Source organism: Anabrus simplex, chromosome 3 (genome assembly GCF_040414725.1).
Source record: "Anabrus simplex isolate iqAnaSimp1 chromosome 3, ASM4041472v1, whole genome shotgun sequence".
NCBI classification, from domain to species: Eukaryota; Metazoa; Arthropoda; class Insecta; order Orthoptera; family Tettigoniidae; genus Anabrus; species Anabrus simplex.
In genome coordinates, this window is record NC_090267.1 from 320534096 (window position 1) to 320554284 (window position 20189).

The window sequence follows — 20189 nt, forward strand, 5'->3', positions numbered from 1 at the left end:
TACTTTAAATGGTACATGGTTTATTTATTTATTTATTTATTTATTTATTTATTTATTTATTTATTTATTTATTTAGTAGCACAGAATTCCTCTCAACAGGTCTTTGTTCGGATTGTATTCCCAACACGTGTTCCAATGAAACAAAATATTTTACTGCAAGTGTTGTTGATTGATGTCGTTAGAAATTAATTATTGCTGAAAACCACTAGATAATCCGGGGAGATAAATAATTGTTTTCCGCCCATCAGGAGTCAGTTGAATATTCATTCAGCTGTTTAGATAAAGTTTTGATTTGCATGTGTTAACATAAAGCCAAGTATTCACTTGAATTTAACCAAGAAGACGTATTTGTTGTTGTTGGCTGATAATTAATCTCATTGATTGTATTTAATGGTATAACAATTATGACACTGTTGTCATCAGTAGAGTGTACTTAAACTCAGTAAGCTTATCATTTTGTGCTCTTGCATTTTGCACGTTCATTTCATTTTATTTTAGTGGGTGGACACTGTAATCATCGACCAGGTTAACTTAAATTAACCTCACTGAAGGATCAGTTGGGCCATCAACCACGTTCACTTAACTTCAGTGAAGGAACACCAGGTCAACCATGTGTGCTTAACATTATTTTCATATTAATGAGTGATGATGATGATCGGTCCATATTTCTAATTGGAGGTTACTCGGAGGATTCGTTTAGGGGTCCATGTAGCTTGTCCTGTATGTTCGTCAGTTAGTAGATGGCCTTAATTCAGCAATGTTTGGAAATCAGTTCGTGATCAGGCATTTCAGCAAATGGAAGCATAACCAGAGTTATTTATGGATTCGAACAGTAATACTTCCAGGTTGTTTTTATGGTTGTTGGTTTACCTTTAATTTAAGCTGGTTTTTGGACAATGGCCCTTCAGTCACTTTATAGCAACAGTATGGTATCGTATACAGAAATCGTCCAGCCCCATCATGAGAGTAAGGTCATTGACCCCAGATATTTGGTCATAGCTGTTTGACAATTTTTCGTTGAATTATTCTCTGTTCATTTCTTAAATAAATATAGTTAGTTTGCCCACGCCTTTGATTTCATAGCTTCTCTTTTGATACCCTAAAGTCATGTCAGCAAGTGACGGAGAGCCAGTAACATTCCCTGTGACAGAAGAATCTACTAAACATGCTCGAGACCTAGAACAGGTAATTTATTAATTAACAGCTAAGTAAAGGGTTCATTAAGAATGTATGTAACTTCAAGATGTTGACATCATATTTATCTGAGTGGAGTTTTCACTTTATCAGTTTGTTAAGTATGTGATAATTGATAGATCAGTTCGATGATATCTTCAGTGATCATTTCACAAAATTAAATTCTAAAAGTTAATTTCAAAACCGACTTTCGTGTTGATTGATAAATAATTTGTTAACGCTACATTAAGGAATATATGAGTGTTAGCTGATTTATTTTACGAATTAGATCTGATGAAAGTAATAATCATCCCCACCATCGCAGCTAGTTAGAATAACGTTATTATATTATTATTATAAAGAGGAAAAATGTGTATATTTGTTTGTAACGGATAGACTCAAAAACTACTGAACCGATTTTTGAAACGACTTCGCCTGTAGAAAGCTACATTTCCAGTGAATGACATGGGCTGTATTTTATTTAAAAAGCAATGCGAGGGGGGCGACGGGGGGGAGATATAAAAATAACAGGATAATATAGCGAAGTATCGAATTTGTCGTACAAGGACGAGACAAAGCTCATTCCTTGTTGCAAAGATCAAAACTCGGTAAGCCCTACGGGCCCTAAAACCGACCGTTAGGATATATTGGCACCACACTACCCCTGCTCTAGGAATCGGATAAAAGAAATGAACTGCCGTAACCATGGCAACGTTAGCTCCAGGATTCTAGAACAGCGAGATTATGCGTGTACTTTTGGGCATAGCTGCCAACCAATGTTTATTTTGCTATTTTCTTTACGTCGCACCGACACAGATATGTCTTGTGGCGACGATGGGATAGGAAAGGCCTAGGAATGGGAAGAAAGTGGCCGTGGCCTTAATTAAGGTACAGTCCCAACCAACCAAAATTAGCACACATATGACTTCCTATACTGTTGTGTAAGACACTCGTAGGACTCCTTTGAGCGGGGATTGAAAGGAGGTGAAGTATAAAAATAATAAATGTCATTGTTTGTTTTCATGTGTGTATGTATTACATCTCCTCCTAAACTACTGGAGCGATTTCGACCAAATTTGGTACACTTATGACTTAGTATGAGGAGACAGAAAGCGTGGGGATAAGACACCCCTAGCACCCTTATGGGCAGGGGGCGAGGGGGTAAGGTATGAAAATAATCTAGAATAGTATCGAATCCATAGTTTTCGTGGTCGCTGAAATGAATAGTGACACTTCGAATTGTTTAAAGTTCATGTTCAGCCCCCTTTGGGGGTGGGGGTGAGGGGGAGTGAGACATAAAAATAATCCAAAATAGTGACGAATCTACAGTTTTCGGGGTCACTGAGATGAATGGTGACAATCCAGAATTTTTAACTCTTAGGGGTAGGGGGCGAGAGGGGAATAGTCTAATTGACAGTTGAAATACTTTACATCGTATCTATAGTGCGACGGCTAAATGCCTTATTAATTCTTGACAGGATCAAATACTTCCCAGTCGATTCGAGCTTCCATATGGAGAAAGTTTTACTCGAAGATTAAATAATCTAAAACTTGAAATGAAACACACCTAAATAATTCTAAAACTGCATAATATATATCGTAACATATCAATCTGCAAGTCAAAAAGGAATTCTATAAAAATTCACTTCACACATGACTAACTGGTAATACAAATCTTAAAGGTAAACATTCAGAAAGTATCCGAGCAACGCCGGGTACTACAGCTAGTTTAATAATAAATGTATAAACACCACGTATTTTCACCACATGATTTCTTTATTTACCTGGTATAACCCCCAAGTCTTTTTATTCACAATAGATGTACTGAGCATTTCAAGGAGGGTCTCGGCTCTACACGTGAACGGGTAAAATACTTCGTCGACCTCAGATAAACATGGGAAGGTGACGATAATCAAATTAAAATAAAACAAAACATTAGATTCCACAAATATAATTGTGGTGAAATCTATCTCAACTCCTCTATGAACTCGAACTAAAACTTTTAAAACATCTGTCGATTGTTTCCCTTACAACTCAGCAGTAAAAGACAGACATTTATCTGTCTGAACGTGTCGAAGTTTCCGTAAGTCAATCTATCCTTCAGGATATCGTTTCTTAAGTACTATTAACTTAACACCCATGAATAGAAAACTTACTAAGCGTATACACTATCTGATCCAGAGTATCCGTTGACTCCTCTACACACGTAAACTAGAGCCTACGGATGTCACTACGACCACCGCTACTGCTATAAAAGCTGGCCGAGGACTCGATGATGTACAGCACTGGGAAATACTTTTTGAATGGATCTGTGACTTCGAACGTGGAATGGTTAGTGGTTTCTATATCAGTAAACAATGTCAGAAGCATTTGCGCCCTTTTCAAGTTTCTCAAGTCACTGTCAGGGATGTGATTGTGAAGTGGAAATGGTAAGACACAGCCACAATAAACCATGGCCGGATAGGTCCATGTCATCATCATCGTCATCAACATCATAAAGATTATCTTCATAATCCTGAGCAGCTTCTAACCTACGACCGGGTCTGTTGTTGATTCTGGAGCAAAACTCTATTACCACACGCCTTGTTGATGCAACACACAGTAGGATCTGATAGGCCGCTCGTATCCTGGAGACCAGATGCCCTTGTATTGACCCCTAACTGAAGATATTGACACTGCCTGATGGTTTTCAGAGGCATTTATTCGTCTAAGGCAGGGCCTCTCAGGGTGCATGCGCATGGTGCATGCTCTGTGCACGGTGCAAGAGAAGACTTCGCTTGGTTGATCAGAGTGCAGACCCCCACTCCTCGATTTGGAGCGATAGCGCCTACTCTCTCTTTCCTCACGCCTGTGTCACTCGCTCCCACTGCCTCCCTCTTCCCCACCTGCCCCGTAGCGCTCCATATCCGAGCTGAGTTGAGCCGAGCTTAGCCGAGTAGCCCAGAGATGAAGCGTTGGTCGGAGCCAGTCGAGCGGGACCGATGCACAGTGCACGGAGCGCTTGCGCCTCGATTTGCACGCGTGAGATTTTGGGCGTTTGAGAGGCCCTGGTCTAAGGCACCATCATCCTCCCAAGAGGGATCCTATGCCCGAAGCCGTTGGTCCTCTCAGGCTGTCTAGTAATTTCTTGCCACCCGACACCCGACGTTGAGACGCTGGCTGTACGGTCTACTTCATACTGTTGGCAACGATGCATTAAGGATAATCTCAGGATGCCTAAAGAAAAATCACCACCAATGCAGAAACTATACCCAGTTGTTGAAATACCCAACATCTGGAGGGCCTCTGCTGCAGACGCCGAGAGAATAAAGCAAGAGAATGACCATCGACATCCACTCCAAGGTCACTAAGCTGCAAGGTCTCACCTCAGTCAGATCCCGCAAGAGCTTCCTTGTTAGGACTCTGCCGCTGGAGTGAACACCAGAGATAACTCGTCTTAACAGATCGAGGAGCTCACTGCTCACAGACATGTCACCAAAAGGAAGAACTAGCTCCAGCGCCGACCTACCTTACCGAGTACGTAAGTCCCTCAACTGCTTAAGAGTGGGTGTCCTTCAATGCAAGACCAACCTGAAGACAAGGGGATCTTTCCAGCAAAAGCAGAAACCTCGTGTGAATGTGGTGCTGAACAAGACCCAATCCACCTACTTACTCGTCCCCTCCTGTGATAACAGGATGCTTTTAGAAGAAACAACAAGGCCATCACAGCTGCAGTTTTTGGAAATGCCGACCGGACCCAAAAATGAATGAATGATTACCATAGCAGGGTCATCTGCCCAGACACGGGAATATTACAGCAAATAGCAAATGTGCCCGTGCTTCGCTACGGTTTCTTACATCTATACGGATTTATAAATAAATTACTTTACACGCCGTAATTGAAATTTCATTAAATTTATTAAAGTGTAGACCTCCACTTCGAGATTCACTACTTCTACACGGTACATGATATTAACAATCGCTTTGTGCTATAAGACGTCACTTTTATCCTTCTATTTGTTTAGTTCTAAAACATTTTCTCGTATCTCACCATATTTATGTGTTAAAGTGAGCTCAAAACTTTGAATTGGGTGAAATTTGGGAACATTTTTTGCATATTTATGTATAAGCCAGGATCATGAAGCTTGGACCACATATGGCCCTTCATTGTGCCAATGTGTGCACAAATCTTTATGATCCTATATTTCCTATAAATGTGCCAAACAATGAAATATACGTGTGAAAATCACCAAATTTACGAACAATCCAGAAATACGACCAAATGTAACGTATAAGGGAGAGAGATACGACAAGAAGTCATAGGATCAAAGTTATAGTTCACTCCAAATTGAACGGAGATTGTGCCATCCGTCTTGTGATACGACTTACCGTTTAGCCAACAAATACCTCAAAAGGAATATCTGCACAGTCATTAAAATTGCCTCCATATTTGGATATATTTGGGGGTAAAATTGACAAATTTGTACATCTTGGGATTTTTCCGTCGGTTAGAGACTAAAAGCTATAATTTCGCCAAATTTCAATTTTCTACCTCGTCTGGCAGGTTGTGCCGCCATCTTGAATAGGGGGACGGGGGATAAAAATTAAGAAATTCCTGAACATTTTTAAGCCCACGAAACCTATAGGTTGTCGCTTTGGATAAATTATACCACTGCGTTCCTATGCTGAGCCCAAAACTTGACTTCCCCAGCGTGCCCCCTTCAGAGAATTTTGAGAATTCTCGATTTTTCTAGGTATCCTGGGGTCATCGGCTTCTCCCGTAGCAAATTTTAAATTTCTGAGATTTCCGGAAGTGCCTCATTAATTCACGTCTATTTTCATTTTTAAATATTTATATATAGATCGCTCCAGACCGACTTGCTTATATACATATATAGCGAGAGAGAGAGAGAGAGAGAGAGAGAGAGAGAGAGAGAGATTGGGATTTAAAATCTAACTAAAAGCCTTTACATTTCACAGCAGACAGTTCAGAAATGTATTATTTTTTCATATTGTGAAGGTCACTTGTGTTGGCTGAAATGTCGTTAGGAGTGGAGAAGGTGGTACGGGAAAATCGTCGTCACCAATTAATTGCACAGTGCCAGTAATTATGCAGCTAGAACCGTTATTGTGTGCTAGGAGATGCGAAGAATGGGGTTCAAGCCGGCAACACCCCTCCCCCATAAACCGCACATTTCGCCGGTGAACGCTAAGTGCTACTCGCTCATCCGTGGACAAATGGAGACGCGTGATTTACGGGGGATGTATCCCACTACACCACGGGACAGCCAGAGAGGAACTTTGGGGGTTGCGAATTCCAAGTGAGCGATACGTGCAAGCCTGTACAAAAGCCACTGTGAAATCTGGCAGACGTGGAGTGACAGTGTGGATGTGTTCTTCATGGAAGTGACACGGTCCTTTCGTGATACAACACAGTACGTTAAATAAAGGAGGGTATAAGGACATTTTGATCAAATATGCATTGTCTACGGTAGAAGACTGCATGTGAGATGATCATTGTCTTTCATCAAAATAATGCTCCCTACCATAAAGTGGAGTCTGATCGTGAGCGGTTAACGAACAGTAAGGTTTCGAAAATGGACTTTCTAGCCTAAGTTGCCCCCCCCCCCTTAATTCAATAGAACTCTCCTGGTAGGAACTAGAATGGCTACTTTGCTCCAGAACCAACTACTTACATTACTAACTACATTTGCTACAGAGCTGCTGAAAGAATGATCCACCATTCCTCCGGAGACTTTCGGACACTTGGAAAACATTTACCCTCCCAGAGTTCGAGCCATAATAAAGGACAAGGATGGCTACTCCATATTATTGTCCACTATTGGGCTGAATTTAAGAAAAATTTCCAGTAGGTAACCGCATACTTTTGATCACGTAGTTTATATTTGAGACCGTAAACTCTTCTTTGATGTTGTTGATTTTACGTCCTCCTAACTTATTTCGCACTTTGAACCCATAACGAATTCTAAATTAATTTAAAATTAATTTTTGTGTTGTAGAAATTCAGCGTCCCATTACAGTCGTATGATTTAAAGAGTACCTCGAATATATCAGAATTTATCTCAATAATATTCAGTAGCTAGCATCACCCACAGCGAGGCGTGGGGTACTTGCCAGTCTCTTCAATTCCAGTTCTGTCAAGAAAGATTATCTTTCATCTCTCTACTAAATACCCGCTTTGTGGAACGTAAACGGTTAGATCAGAATTCGTTCTAAAGGACACGAATCACGTAACGTGCCATGCATATCAGCCCCGTATTATCTGAGCAAAAACACGCACGCGGTGTTGCGTGAGAAAGTCGGGAGCTCTCTTTGTGTGGGCGGGACATGGGTCACTCAGGCAATATGCATGCAGATCCTTTGTGTCATGGATGTGTATTAAAAGTCCACACGCTCTCGTATACAATCATTTACTTACCCTTGATAGGGTGATACTGTATTCGCCTCGCCCTGGAAAGGGTAGATTGCCGGGATACGACCTGGAAAGAGAAAAAAATAAATTCCGCCATACATACAAGCTGTATTTGTAATCTTCAATCAAGGATATATCAATAACCAGATAAATAAATTTATAGCATCCTCCAACGTTACAAAAAGGTATGACTCATTACTAGAGACGAGAATTATAGGCACTAAAAACAGTTAAAAGAGGCAGGCATATATGCTCTTAAATTAGCCAAAATAGGCATATAAATAGGCACTAACGTGTAAAATAGGCAACAAAATGGGCACGAAAAAATACTCTCAAACACGCTCAATTACTATAAAATGAATTTACAACAAGCAACGTTTCAATGTTTTCGGGTAACAATCTTATTCTCCTGTCGGGCAGAATGTTTTGTACTGAGAGAAATCTCTTCATCAGAGGAAGTGATTGGACAAAACTTCAATGAAGCCACTTCATCTGGTTTTAGTTCAAATGCTTCATCTACCTCACCTCGTAGCACCCTGGCTACTTTTGCCGTCGTTTTCCATCGTGGATTCTGCTGCAGGACTCTTATGGAACATTTTACTGACAGCGGCTACCTTCCCAGAGGTTCGGTCAACATTTCTCCTGACTTCTTCCACAACCCTAAATGACTCCACCGGGGGAAAACCACTCGTCTCCTACTCGGTGATTGCTCCCGGCAGCTTGTTGAAGTCTGAAGATACTCCAGTTTATGCAAGGGGGATATTAGCTCCCATCATCGCAGTACACAGGTCTGTAGCAAATTGTTGTTGGTCGCTGTTCACAATGGACTGGCAGAAAAGCTGCCTGTACTCGTGTCAAATGCATCGCAGTATTTGTATGTTGATCTATATGGTATTTTTTTCACCTTTGATCTGAAAAATAATAAAACTGAATTAAATTACAATGTTCTTATATTCCTAAAGCTGGGCTAATTGGCAATAATGCTTAATATAAACATAATAATGGCGTATGGCCTCCGAAGAGACCTGGTGCGGGTCTTTTTCTCGTAGACATCCTATTAGGCGACGTGCATGTCTGTGATGAGTTCTAATGTTGAGTACGCCACACACACACACCCAGCCCCGGAGCAATTGGAATTAACCAATTAAGGTTAAAATCTTCGACCCGACCGGGAATTGAACCCGGGATCCTGTGAACCTAAGGCCAGTACGCTGACCATTCAGCCAACGAGTCGGACAGTATAACCATGCATTTGTTTCATTAAAAAAAGAGAAAGACTATTAGAGGTGATGTTTCTAGAAATACAAAACTTTAAAGTAGGAACAAGAGAATTCGTAATTTACATGGAAATATGTCCTCAAAATGTTCAGTTATAATCTGGCAGTTTCCTGTCGAGTTCACCGGGTGAAAAAATCATGAAAATGACGCGAAACGATACCTGAGAAGCGTAGAGGAGAGATCCTTCCTACATGCTTGTCAGAAACTCACCAAGCTGCCTCCAGCAATATTCTTACTTATATAGAAAAATTAAAACGGAGGCACTATAAATCTCAGACTTGTGAAAATTTTATATGTTTCTATTGGCCTGCTTTGGTCACCCGGGTCAGCTGTCATGAAGACTATTTTCTGTTGCCTGCAATAGATCCTGCATCACGTTTGCCCATCTTGTATGTCTAGCCTCTGTGATGTCGTCCTAGCTGCACCACATTCGATCTTCACCCTATGTTTCGCGAAGGCATAGCGGAAGCGTAATAGAGTTTACTAGAGCCTACACATAGCACCGCTGAAAGTTACTCAAGATTTTTAAAAATTACAATTCAGTTGTAGTCCGCTTCTGTAGTGTAGTAGTTAGCGTGATTAGCCGCCACCAACGTAGGCTCGGGTTGGATTCCCGGCTCTGCCACGAAATTTGAAAAGTGGCACGAGGGCTAGAACGGTGTCCACTAAGCCTTGGGAGGTCAACTGAGTAGAGGTGGGTTCGATTCCCACATCACTGGGCGAGTTGGCCGTGCGGTTAGGGGTGCGCAGCTGTGAGCTTGCATCCAGGAGATAGTGGGTTCGAATCCCACTGTCAGCAGCCATGAAGATGGTTTTCCGTGGTTTCCTTTTTTCACACCAGACAAATGCTGGGGCTGTACCTTAATTAAGGCCACGACCGCTTCCTTCCAACTCCTAGACCTTTCCTATCCCATCGTCGCCATAAGACCTTTCTGTGTCGGTGCGACGTAAAGCCGCTAGCAAAAAAAATAAAATTCCCACCTCAGCCATCCTCGAAGTGCTTTTCTGTGGTTTCCCACTTCTCCTCAGGGAAATGCCGAGATGGTACCTAACTTAAAAAAGGTGGCCACTTCCTTCCCTCTTATTTGCCTGTCCCTTCCAATCTTCCCATGCCTTCATAAGGCCGCTGTTCAGCATAGAAGGTGAGGCTGTCTGGGAAAGGTACTACTCCTCCCCGGTTGTATTCCCCGACCCAAAGTCTCACGCTCCAGGACACTGCCTTTGACACGGTAGAGGTGGGATCCTTCGCTGAGTCCGAGTAAAAAACCTATCCCGGAGGGTAAACAGATTAAGAAAGAAAGAAAGAAAGAAAGAAAGAAAGAAAGAAAGAAATACAGAAATAAAATATTTCAGTTGTAAATCTCTATTTTCGCGGGAATTGAATCAGAGTTCAAATGACCGATTTTTAATTTTCATCTACACTATGACATGAGACTATCGGCGCTCTAACTCCTCGTTCAGTAATAAAATGATTATCTACATTTTAGTAATATAAATTATTTAAAATTCCCGACTAATATAGCATTGTAACAAAATTAACTTTCCACAATACTTAAATTAATAGGCCTATAAATGCTACAATGAAATGCGATCGTAGTTCAGTTACAAAAAAAAAAAAAGATAAAAGGAACAAACGAACTTACCAAGCTTGGCAGAAGACTACTTTTCCATCCGTAGTGAAATTGGGATCCCCTGTGATCCACCGCTTCAGCCAGTAGGACTTCCGAGATTTTTCTTTGCAATTACATTTTTTACGTCACGCCGACACAGATAGTTCTTATGGGGATGATGGGATGGGAAAGGCCTAGGAGTGGGAAGGAAGCGCCCGTGGCCTTAATTAAGGTACAGAGCCAGCATTTGCCTAGTGTGAAAATCGGAAACCATTGAAAACCGTCTTCAGGGCTGCCGACAGTGGGGCACGAACCCACTATCTCCCGGATGCAAGCTCACAGCTGCGCGCCCCTAAGCGCACATCCAAATCGCCCGATGATTTTTCTTCGGGTATTGCCACAGACACCCTTCTTCTTCACAATAAATCGCAACACGTTTTGAAAATAAAGCGTACGCGTACAACAATTCACATCGAGAAGGAGGTATAAGGGTTCGACGTTGATTGGTTCTCGTATATGTCTTAGAAAGTTGAAGGGGTTGAAGGCTTCGAGGTCAAATTGTTCCTTGTTCCTTCTGACGAAAATTTCCCAAGAACTATTTCTGGTGACTTCGAAGAATTCCCATTTTTGTTCGTGGGGTAAACACATCTTGAGAAATGAGAAGATAATACTGTCGAGCGCATCAGTTGCAATGTAATGCACTGGAAGAAAACTGGCTTCTTTAAAATAGATTAAAAAGGCATCAAATAGGCATCGAATAGGCAATTATACTCCAAATAGGCACAAACCCCTGAAATAGGCATTTATAGGCACAATAAAACCAACTAAATCCAGCTTAAAGGAACCTGAAACGGATTTATATCTCAAAAGCCTACGTTTCTGAGCACAGGAATAAAATAGGCAAATAGACAAATTCCCGTCTCTACTCATTACATGTAGCCACAGACTCCCTAAACCTCTATCTAGCCCCTATGCGAAGAGGAAAGACCTAAAACACTTGGCCTCAACAGATGAAACGAGAATAGCAACTTTTCGACCCTCCTTATGTTGAAAGAGAAGAAGGTGTGGAAACAATGCAACTATGTTCTACTAATCCTGGAGATTCTTCAGCAGTGGCTCCGCAACCGGTGTAAACTTCATAGATGACGAAACTAGATAGAAAAGTAGAAGAACCTGGCCGTAATTACTAGTATACCACACGGCGTAAAACTTAACCTTTCATCACCCTTTCTTTGTCGATTAACGTTCATCACAAGAACTGGCTGCACAAGGAAGGATATTACTAGTGCCAGTTCTGCTTCTGCCACTTCTATTGTAGTCAAGGAATGGTATTACTAGGAAGGAATTTTGATGGAATTTAAGTAGGACTGTAAATTGTACTCACATCTTACGGGTATTTATCTTAATTTTCTTCGTTTTCAATGAGCTACCCGGTGGGGGGAAGTTAGTGCACGATGAAAGACATTTTGGAGGGCTCAGAAAAAGACAAATGGGTAAGATATCTTGCAGAAATCTGTTGCTCCTCAGCAGTCAGGTAGACGAATTTGCAATTCATCCTAATTCCTTGCTGCGAAGAAGTTTGCTGCTTAATGAGATCTCGTATGTTCTATACATATTGAGATTAGTTTAGGTAAGATTTCTTATGGTTCTAAATATACTTTTATTGTGATAATATTATCGTTGCACTTCAGTTTGTTTTACTTTTATTCCTACAATTTTATTTTGCCGATTGCCATTAAAACAAATATCACTAGAACATAAAAGCAAAGCAAAAGCAAAGTCACCTCCCTACAGGCCATGAAGGCCCTCGGCACGAAATATGGTAGAGTGATTATCTCTACGCCCGGCCACCTTTACCCCCCCCCCCAGGAATTAACCTGGTATTCATTTTTGCTGTAGGCTGAGTGAACCTCAGGGCCATATGCACCTCCGGAAGTGGAAATCTAGTTTCTTAAATTGTACGACTTCTGACGGGGATTCGAACCCACGTCCTTCCGGGCGAACCGAGCACGCCTTTACCGCCTCGGCCAGGCAGCCCCTACTAGAACATAAATCACTGCAATACTTTACACTCACAGTTTACAGATTCAAACCAGAATGAACGGTGTATGAATTTACATTTATTTATTTATTTATTTATTTATTTATTTATTTATTTATTTATTTATTTATTTATTTATTTATTTATTTATTTATTTATTTATGAGAAAATCAAAATTACCGTTCATCAAATATTAAGCCCTGTCAATTACCAATCAAATTGCGTGTCACGTAAAAGGAGAGTCTACGACAGAACAATTAATTTGATATTAAAATTATGGTTGTTGTAATTTTCAGCTGTTTGATACAATAAACTCCTAACAGTATATTGTGTATATAAAAGAATAGAAATAACGATGTGCCACATAGCAAAAGAACAAATTGACTAACTGACTACTCTAGACCATATTAGTAGGTGTTCACGAGTTTGGAGATTGTTTATGAAATAATAGACCTACAGAAAATCCAATAACACGATCAATTTTCCTCGTTTCATTTCAGGTCTTCTAGCTTTCGGATCTTTAATTTATATTTTAATTTTTTTACTGTAGGTGGAATTCAAGTGACAGTTTTAAGCGTATTTCAATCATGCGTCAAATTTAAGACATTATTTCTCCAAAATCGATCATCTGATCGAATACACATTTTAACTCAACATACACTGGGATATTTTATATTTTAAATTTCATAATTTTATGTTACCAAGAAAAACGTTATTCATTTTATAAGGTAACTTTTCCTCGGCTCGGGGTGGTAGTGTGATAGTGTGGAATATCGCCCCATGCCACGCCTCACTCGGAGTTGAACCTGCTGATTGCAAGTTGCATTTGCTTCGCCGTTTTTTTTTTTTTTTTTTTTTTTTTTTGTTTCCACCAGTATTTAATAATTACCTGTCATTATGGAATAGTGTGACAGACTGGTTTGAATTAGGGAGAGCATTAATACAAGGTATTTCACCAAACTTGTTTAACATTTATATTAAAGACATGATAATATGTAATATATTTGAAGATTAGGAACCGGAAGGTGTAAGCAGAAGTAGCCAGAAGATAACTTGTATCAGATTTAAAGATGACGTGGTATTACTTGCCATTATCTCTTCAAGTGATTATGCACAGGCTAGAAGAAGGATGGAAGGGTAGAGAATGAAAATAAACGTTAACAAACGAAGGCCATGACAATGTGCGATCGAGAAGATATGGAGGTAATGACATCAGAAGGCAACATTGAACAGGTTAAACAGAATCGATATTTGGGAAGCATGGTAAATGGTAATTGGACAAGTGTTACCAGGTGTTTGCGTAAGTTTTTGCCGGTTTTTGAGGTAAAGAAAACACGTAATTTTCAAGGGAAATTCATTGTTTGTTTATTCAAAATATTGACCATCGGCTTCTACACACTTCACCCACCTTTCAGGTAAGTCATGAATAGTATGCCAGAAAAACTGCTTGTCTTTTGCGACAAACCATTCGTCGATCCATTTTCCAACTTTCTCGAAATTGCTGAAGTGTTGCTCTGCGAATGCGTTCCCCATTGATGCGAAGAGGTAATAGTCAGGTGGTGCTAGGTCGGGGCAGTAGGTCGAGTGCGGAAGGATGTACCACCCACGCGATTTCAAGGTGACTAACTGATTTTACTGTGTGAGACGGTGCCTTGTCGTGTAATAAAATCACTTTTCCATGTCTTCTGGCCCATTCCAGTCATCTTTCGATCAATGCGTGATTTAAACTAATCATTTCTTGGTGATAGCGTTGTGTATAAACGGCTTCACCGAGCTTCAAGAGTGCATAATACGCAATACCGCTCTGATCCCACCAGACACAAAGCATAGTCTTCTTGCCGAAGAGATTGTGCCTTGGTGTCGAAGGTCCGGCTTCGCCAGGTGACAGCAACGATTTTCTCCGCTTTGAGTTTTCAAAATGAAACCATTTTTCGTCACTCGTCACAATTCGGTACAGAAATGACTTTTTCACAAGTGACTGCGATTTTCCATTTGCTCTTCATTCAAATCGTGAGGGACACATTTATTGAGTGTATTGATCTTCCCTATTGCTCGTTAACGTCTGCTGATTGTTTCTTGTGACACATGAAATGTTTGTGCCAATTTCTGTTGAGTTTGAGTTGGGTTATCATCCAGTAACACCTGCAATTGCTCGTCTTCGCACTATTGTTGATATCGTGTCTCATATATTTTAATCGACGGAGCGTGTTCACCATATGTTTCTACTGGCAAACGATGACTTTCCACAGCCTTTTTCTTCTTTTGATTAAATAAGAAAAGCAATGCATGCCGCAAATGTTCTTTCTTTCAGGCACAAACGTCGACATGGTGACTGTACGCTAGTGTTTTCCGGGCTCAACTTGTGTGTGTTCGTAGGTTAATGTCATACGAGCAAACTGACGTATTTGTCAAATTCATACATTGCGTACTGTTTGCTGGCGCCATCTCTTAGTGAAAACCGAAAATACTTATGCATACACCTTGTGAAGATAAGAATCAGAATAACCACAGCCATGGCAAAGGAGGCATTTAACAAAAAGAAACGCTTATTACACAGTGGAACAGAATCCAGTCGTCAAGCCTACCCTCTTCAATCCCGACGACATAGCTCTATGTTTCATGAAAACATCACGAGATGGCAGCACGAACTACGCCGTAGTCTAAGTCAGTCCAGCGATCTACCAGGCACTACGGAACTGCGAGGAACTCAACGTAGGATTCATGAGATTCAACTTCAGCGAACATGTTTCCGTGATTCGCTGCTACAACTGCGTGGGCTAAGGACATTTCTCTACAAATTGTAGTAAGGGAAAGTGCTGTTCACTCTGCTCAGATGCTCACAACATTCTTGACTGCCTAAAAACAAAGACTGAGTGAGTTAATTGTAAATTACAAAACTAAAGGAACGCATTTAGAAAATACCGAAAATACTCAATTTTAAAATCTAAACTATGCCTGAACACCAAGTCTATCAACAAAATTTGCATAAATCAGTTGTGCCTACCCAAAAACTCATTTCAGATTTCGAGCATAATGAAAGAACAATTTTATGTGTTCAAGAACCAAACGTAAGAAATAATAGAGTTTTAGATTTTGGACAAAACTTCTGCATCCACGCAATGAAAATGAATACGCCCGCGAAACGGATTCGAGCTGCAATCATAACGAAAACGAAAAACAGCTTACTCTCACAATAGTGCACTGCTGACAGGGTCGCCATGTGTACCACATTTAATCAACAGGGCCTCTACATCTGCAACGTTGACTTAAAACGAGACATTGACATGGATCTAAACGGCCTTCATAAGATATGTGATGAGCTAAATGGGAAACTACTCCTAATCACCGGGAACTTCAACGCTAAACATGCGGCTTGGAACAGTCCCATAGAAGAAGCACGAGGAAGACTATGACTTTTGCAACTCCTCTAATTTTACTAAACAATAACGGTAAACCGACTTACAGACGCACCAACTCACAGAGTTATTTAGATGTAACTGTATGCAGTCCAGAACTTCCCCGTCTTATCTACGATTGGGACGTAAGTGACGTTCCAACACACTCCGAACACTAATTATACCAACCTTAAAATCAACTTCAGAAATACAGCCAATAAACGCTAATAATCACTCAACCAGGACGTATAGAGCAAGAAATGTCAAATGGTCTCAACTACAACAGGCTGCCAAAATACATCAGAAGAAATTAGCTACCTGCAACACTGCCACGGAATTAGACGACTTAGTAGATATATTAGCTGACCCCATAAACAAACAGGCAGAAGCAAATCTACATATTAAGAACTTCATTTTGGTTCCATATAGACGTCACTAAACAAGTGCGAATGCAAATGTGGTGGAATTTTTACATTTGCATTTGAACAAGAAGCAAATCTATCAAAAATCTCAAAAACCGTGTAAAAATTTCTGGTTGAATGAAGAACTGACAATCATGCGAAAACGTGCACTGGACTGTGCTAGGCGATATAAAAGAAGCTGCTGCCAGGTCCTACGTCACAGATAATGCGACATTTATCTAGCAATCAAAGGGGAATACAAAAACTTAATCCTTAAAAGAAAATAGGAACGCTGGAAAGAATTCCGTTTAATCCCTGCAAAATCTAAACCTTAGGAATTTGTTCAGAAGCTAAACAGGAATCCAAAAATTCTCAATAACCTAACCTCAATAGAGACTGAACATGGATAAACTACAACCTTTTCCGATACCGCAAATGCTGTACTAAACACGTTTTTCCACGTGAAACAGAGGATACAGAAGCACAAAAAAGGTGAGAATCTCATCCACGATCAAACTGATACAGCTGATGATGTACTGTTTTCACATGAAGAAGTCGAGCGAATCATTCTACAAAAAAGATAAAATAGAATGGCATATGCACCAACATAATCAAAATATTCCATCCTTATTTGTCACACTGTTCAGTAAGTGTCTATCTTTGAACCATTTCCCTACCCGGTGGAAAATTGCAGTAGTGAAGGTAGTTTCTAAATAAAGCACCTTAACAAAGTTTACAGCCAAGTTCTTCAGACCTATCTGCCTCTTGTCAGTTCTCGGAAAGATTCTGGAGAATCCATTAATGGACGAAATTATGTACCACAAGTATCGTCGTGGCGTATTAACCCAATTTCACTACGGCTCTACCCAACAAAAATTTACTGATGATTCTGTTCTCTATACAACTGAATGGATTCGGAACATCTCCTCAAGGCGAAAAATGCGGTTATTAATCTCTTTGTATATAACTGGTGTATTTGATAACGGTTGCTGGCCGAAAATTTTTTGTCAACTAAAGGAAAAGCAATGCCCGCGTAATCTGTACAAAATCACTCAAAGCGTACTTCAGCAACAGAAAAGCGAAACGTCAAGTTGGAGCATAAATTTCAACTAAATACATCAACAAAGGATGTCCCCATGGATCTACCTGCAGCCCAGTATTTTGGAATATCTTGTAAGATGACGTCCTCAAAGTACCTCTTCCCACGAACTGCAAGATTTTTGCCTACGCTGACGATGCACTTTTGCTAATCGAAGCTGACAATGGCGCTGAATTAAACGCTCAATCGAATAGAGAACTACATATTCTGTTCGACTGGGGTTCCAAAAACAAGCTGCAATTTAATCCACTGAAAACTAAGGCTATGGTTTTCACAACAAGAAGAAACCTGATAAAGCCACAACTCAAATGAACGGACAGGAAGTCGCACAAGAAGATCAACTTTTATACCTGGAGGTTCTACTTTTAGGCTACATTTCAATAAACTAAAACGGAAATATAAATTTCTTCAGGCCATTGCTACTGCACACAGGCCGCCCTGGGGAATACAATCAGAAATACTCCGATTGATATACTACACAACTTCTGTTCCACTAATATTGTATTGTGCTTCATCGTTCCGTTCTACACTTGAAAAGCAGTGGGCTAAGGAAAGTCTTCTGCAGATTCAGACAGGAATCGTCCTTCGAATTTCTTGTCCCTATCGCACAATACTTACACAAGCAGCCCTTCTCATCGGTGGAATAGAATCCCTGTTCTTTACTGTCATCGGAACGGCTGAACACACGTTAATGAAGAAAAACGTAGCATCACCTGAACCAATTATTGAAACCACACTGGAGAAGAACTGTCAATTCCTGAAATGCGGTCAACCTAGTAACTTCAAGACTTACGTTTGCAATAGCTGCTTGCTCAACCATGACTACTATATCTACAAAGACGGCTATCGCACACCTAACAACACTGAATCTAACAAAGTGGGATGAGCAGTCGTTGTCTACAAGAATAACAGGGAAGTGTTCTCAGCCCAATACAAATTGTCATCCAGCTTCTCAGTATTTTAAGCCGAGCTATGAGGCATCAAGTCTGCTGTGTAGTGGTGTGAACACAACAACAGTAGCGCTCGGATACTAAGTGACTCGCAGGCTGCGTTGAACACAATCAACGACAAGCAGAGTGTCAATCCAGTAGCTGCTACTATAAGATCTAGAGGACAGCAGTGCCCCCGCGTCTTTCTTTCCTGGATAAGAGGACACACCAGTTCTCCCGGAAATGAAAGGGCAAACATCCTCGCAAAAGTAGCCTCATCTAATATAGAAATCACCTTCAACAAATCACCCCTAAGCTATGCAAAAGCCCAAATCAAAACACATCTAATAATACAGTGGAACAGGGTATCTCAAATGAGAATTATTTCTCTCGATATATATAGCCGACTCCTGTGCAAAACATTAGTGCCCGAATTCATTGTCACTCGGTCTCTATTCGGCCATGGAAAGTTTAAGTGCTACTTCGAGCACTTCAAAATTAATATTGCAGGCTTTTACTTGTGCTTTGGTGGATATTGAGAAAGAGTACCATTTACTGTGCAACTGTGCCATGTTTGGAAGGACAAGATTCGAACTTTGTTTCACCTAAACAGTTGTAATGTGGAACTTTCAAATCCATTATACCATCTGTTCAGGAAATCCTGCTGCTACAAACAGTTTCTTAAGTTCATTCATCACATCTTCAATAATTTAGTTTCCTACTTTTCTTTCAATCCCCAGTAATTTAAAAAACTGATCAAAATTATAACCCTAATATATGTCTACTCATGTACAGGATATTTAATAAATAAATAAATAAATAAATAAATAAATAAATAAATAAATAAATAATTAAATAAATAAATAAATTAAATACATAAATAAATACACACTGGAATGGAGTTACAAATGAGATAAAGACCAGTGAAATATTTCGTATGGTGTGTTCTCTTACACAATTTTGAAACATGGTGTATGAAAAAGGTAAGGTTGGCATCGAAGATTTTGAAATGTAAGCTTGGCGGAGAATGGAAGGAATAAAGTGGGTGGATAGAATGAAAAACAAGGAAGTAGTAAAAAAGTCAAAGAACACCGAACACTGTTTTAAAGAGAAAAGCCACCATATAGGCCATGTTATGAGAAGGAAAGTGCTTCAAACAACAGTTCTCGAAGGAACTATAGAAGCAGAAAAGAAAAGAAGGGCGGAGAAAACAACGGTAAAGGAAATGAAGGGCCGAAGGTATCAGATGACCAAAAAATATGCCTGAAATAGGAGTAGATTCGTTGTTGAGAAAGCCTGAATGTATCGCTTGCTGCAGTGACCTAAATACAAAGTATTTAGACAAAAATTATGTTTCTTCTCTCTCCTGCAAAATGATCTGTGGTAAATTAAGCTCTCTTTCCCCATGGACTATCATAAATATTGACCACTGATACATGCATTAATATTTTACGTAATTATAAATATAAGTTCATACACATGGCATCCTGAATCTATCTATACAAATGTATTGTAGGTAAAAAGAATTACTGGGTTTCACCTTCGTCTTCATCAAGAGTGACTTTCCGAAGTGAAAGTGTTTCCTCGAAAGATGAAACTCAGTTTACCGCGGCGATATTGCGCTTACCGAGGTGATAAACTGACTGCGATACCATCACGCTCCAGGGAATACCGCGCCAATGTGGGAGATTCCATTTACCACAATATAACTAGACGTCGTCCTGAACCGTTCCGAACTGGTTACCGCGTCTGTGTGTGGGAGCCTTAATGTTCCGGCTACTTCAAGTGACAGCATCCCCCTGTGCTTTCCTGTTCCATATACGTTGAACGAAAACAGTGACACAAGTCCTG

General features: G+C 40.2%; 1 protein-coding gene across 1 annotated transcript in view; it reads right to left on the reverse strand.

Moving 5' to 3' along the window:
* LOC136867272 (corticotropin-releasing factor-binding protein) overlaps positions 1-20189 on the reverse strand; it is a 563493-nt gene that overhangs the window by 263255 nt on the left and 280049 nt on the right. The window contains exon 3 of the mRNA XM_067144418.2: positions 7592-7652. Coding sequence (XP_067000519.2) covers positions 7592-7652 — 61 coding nt within the window. The remainder of the gene's footprint in view (positions 1-7591; positions 7653-20189) is intronic.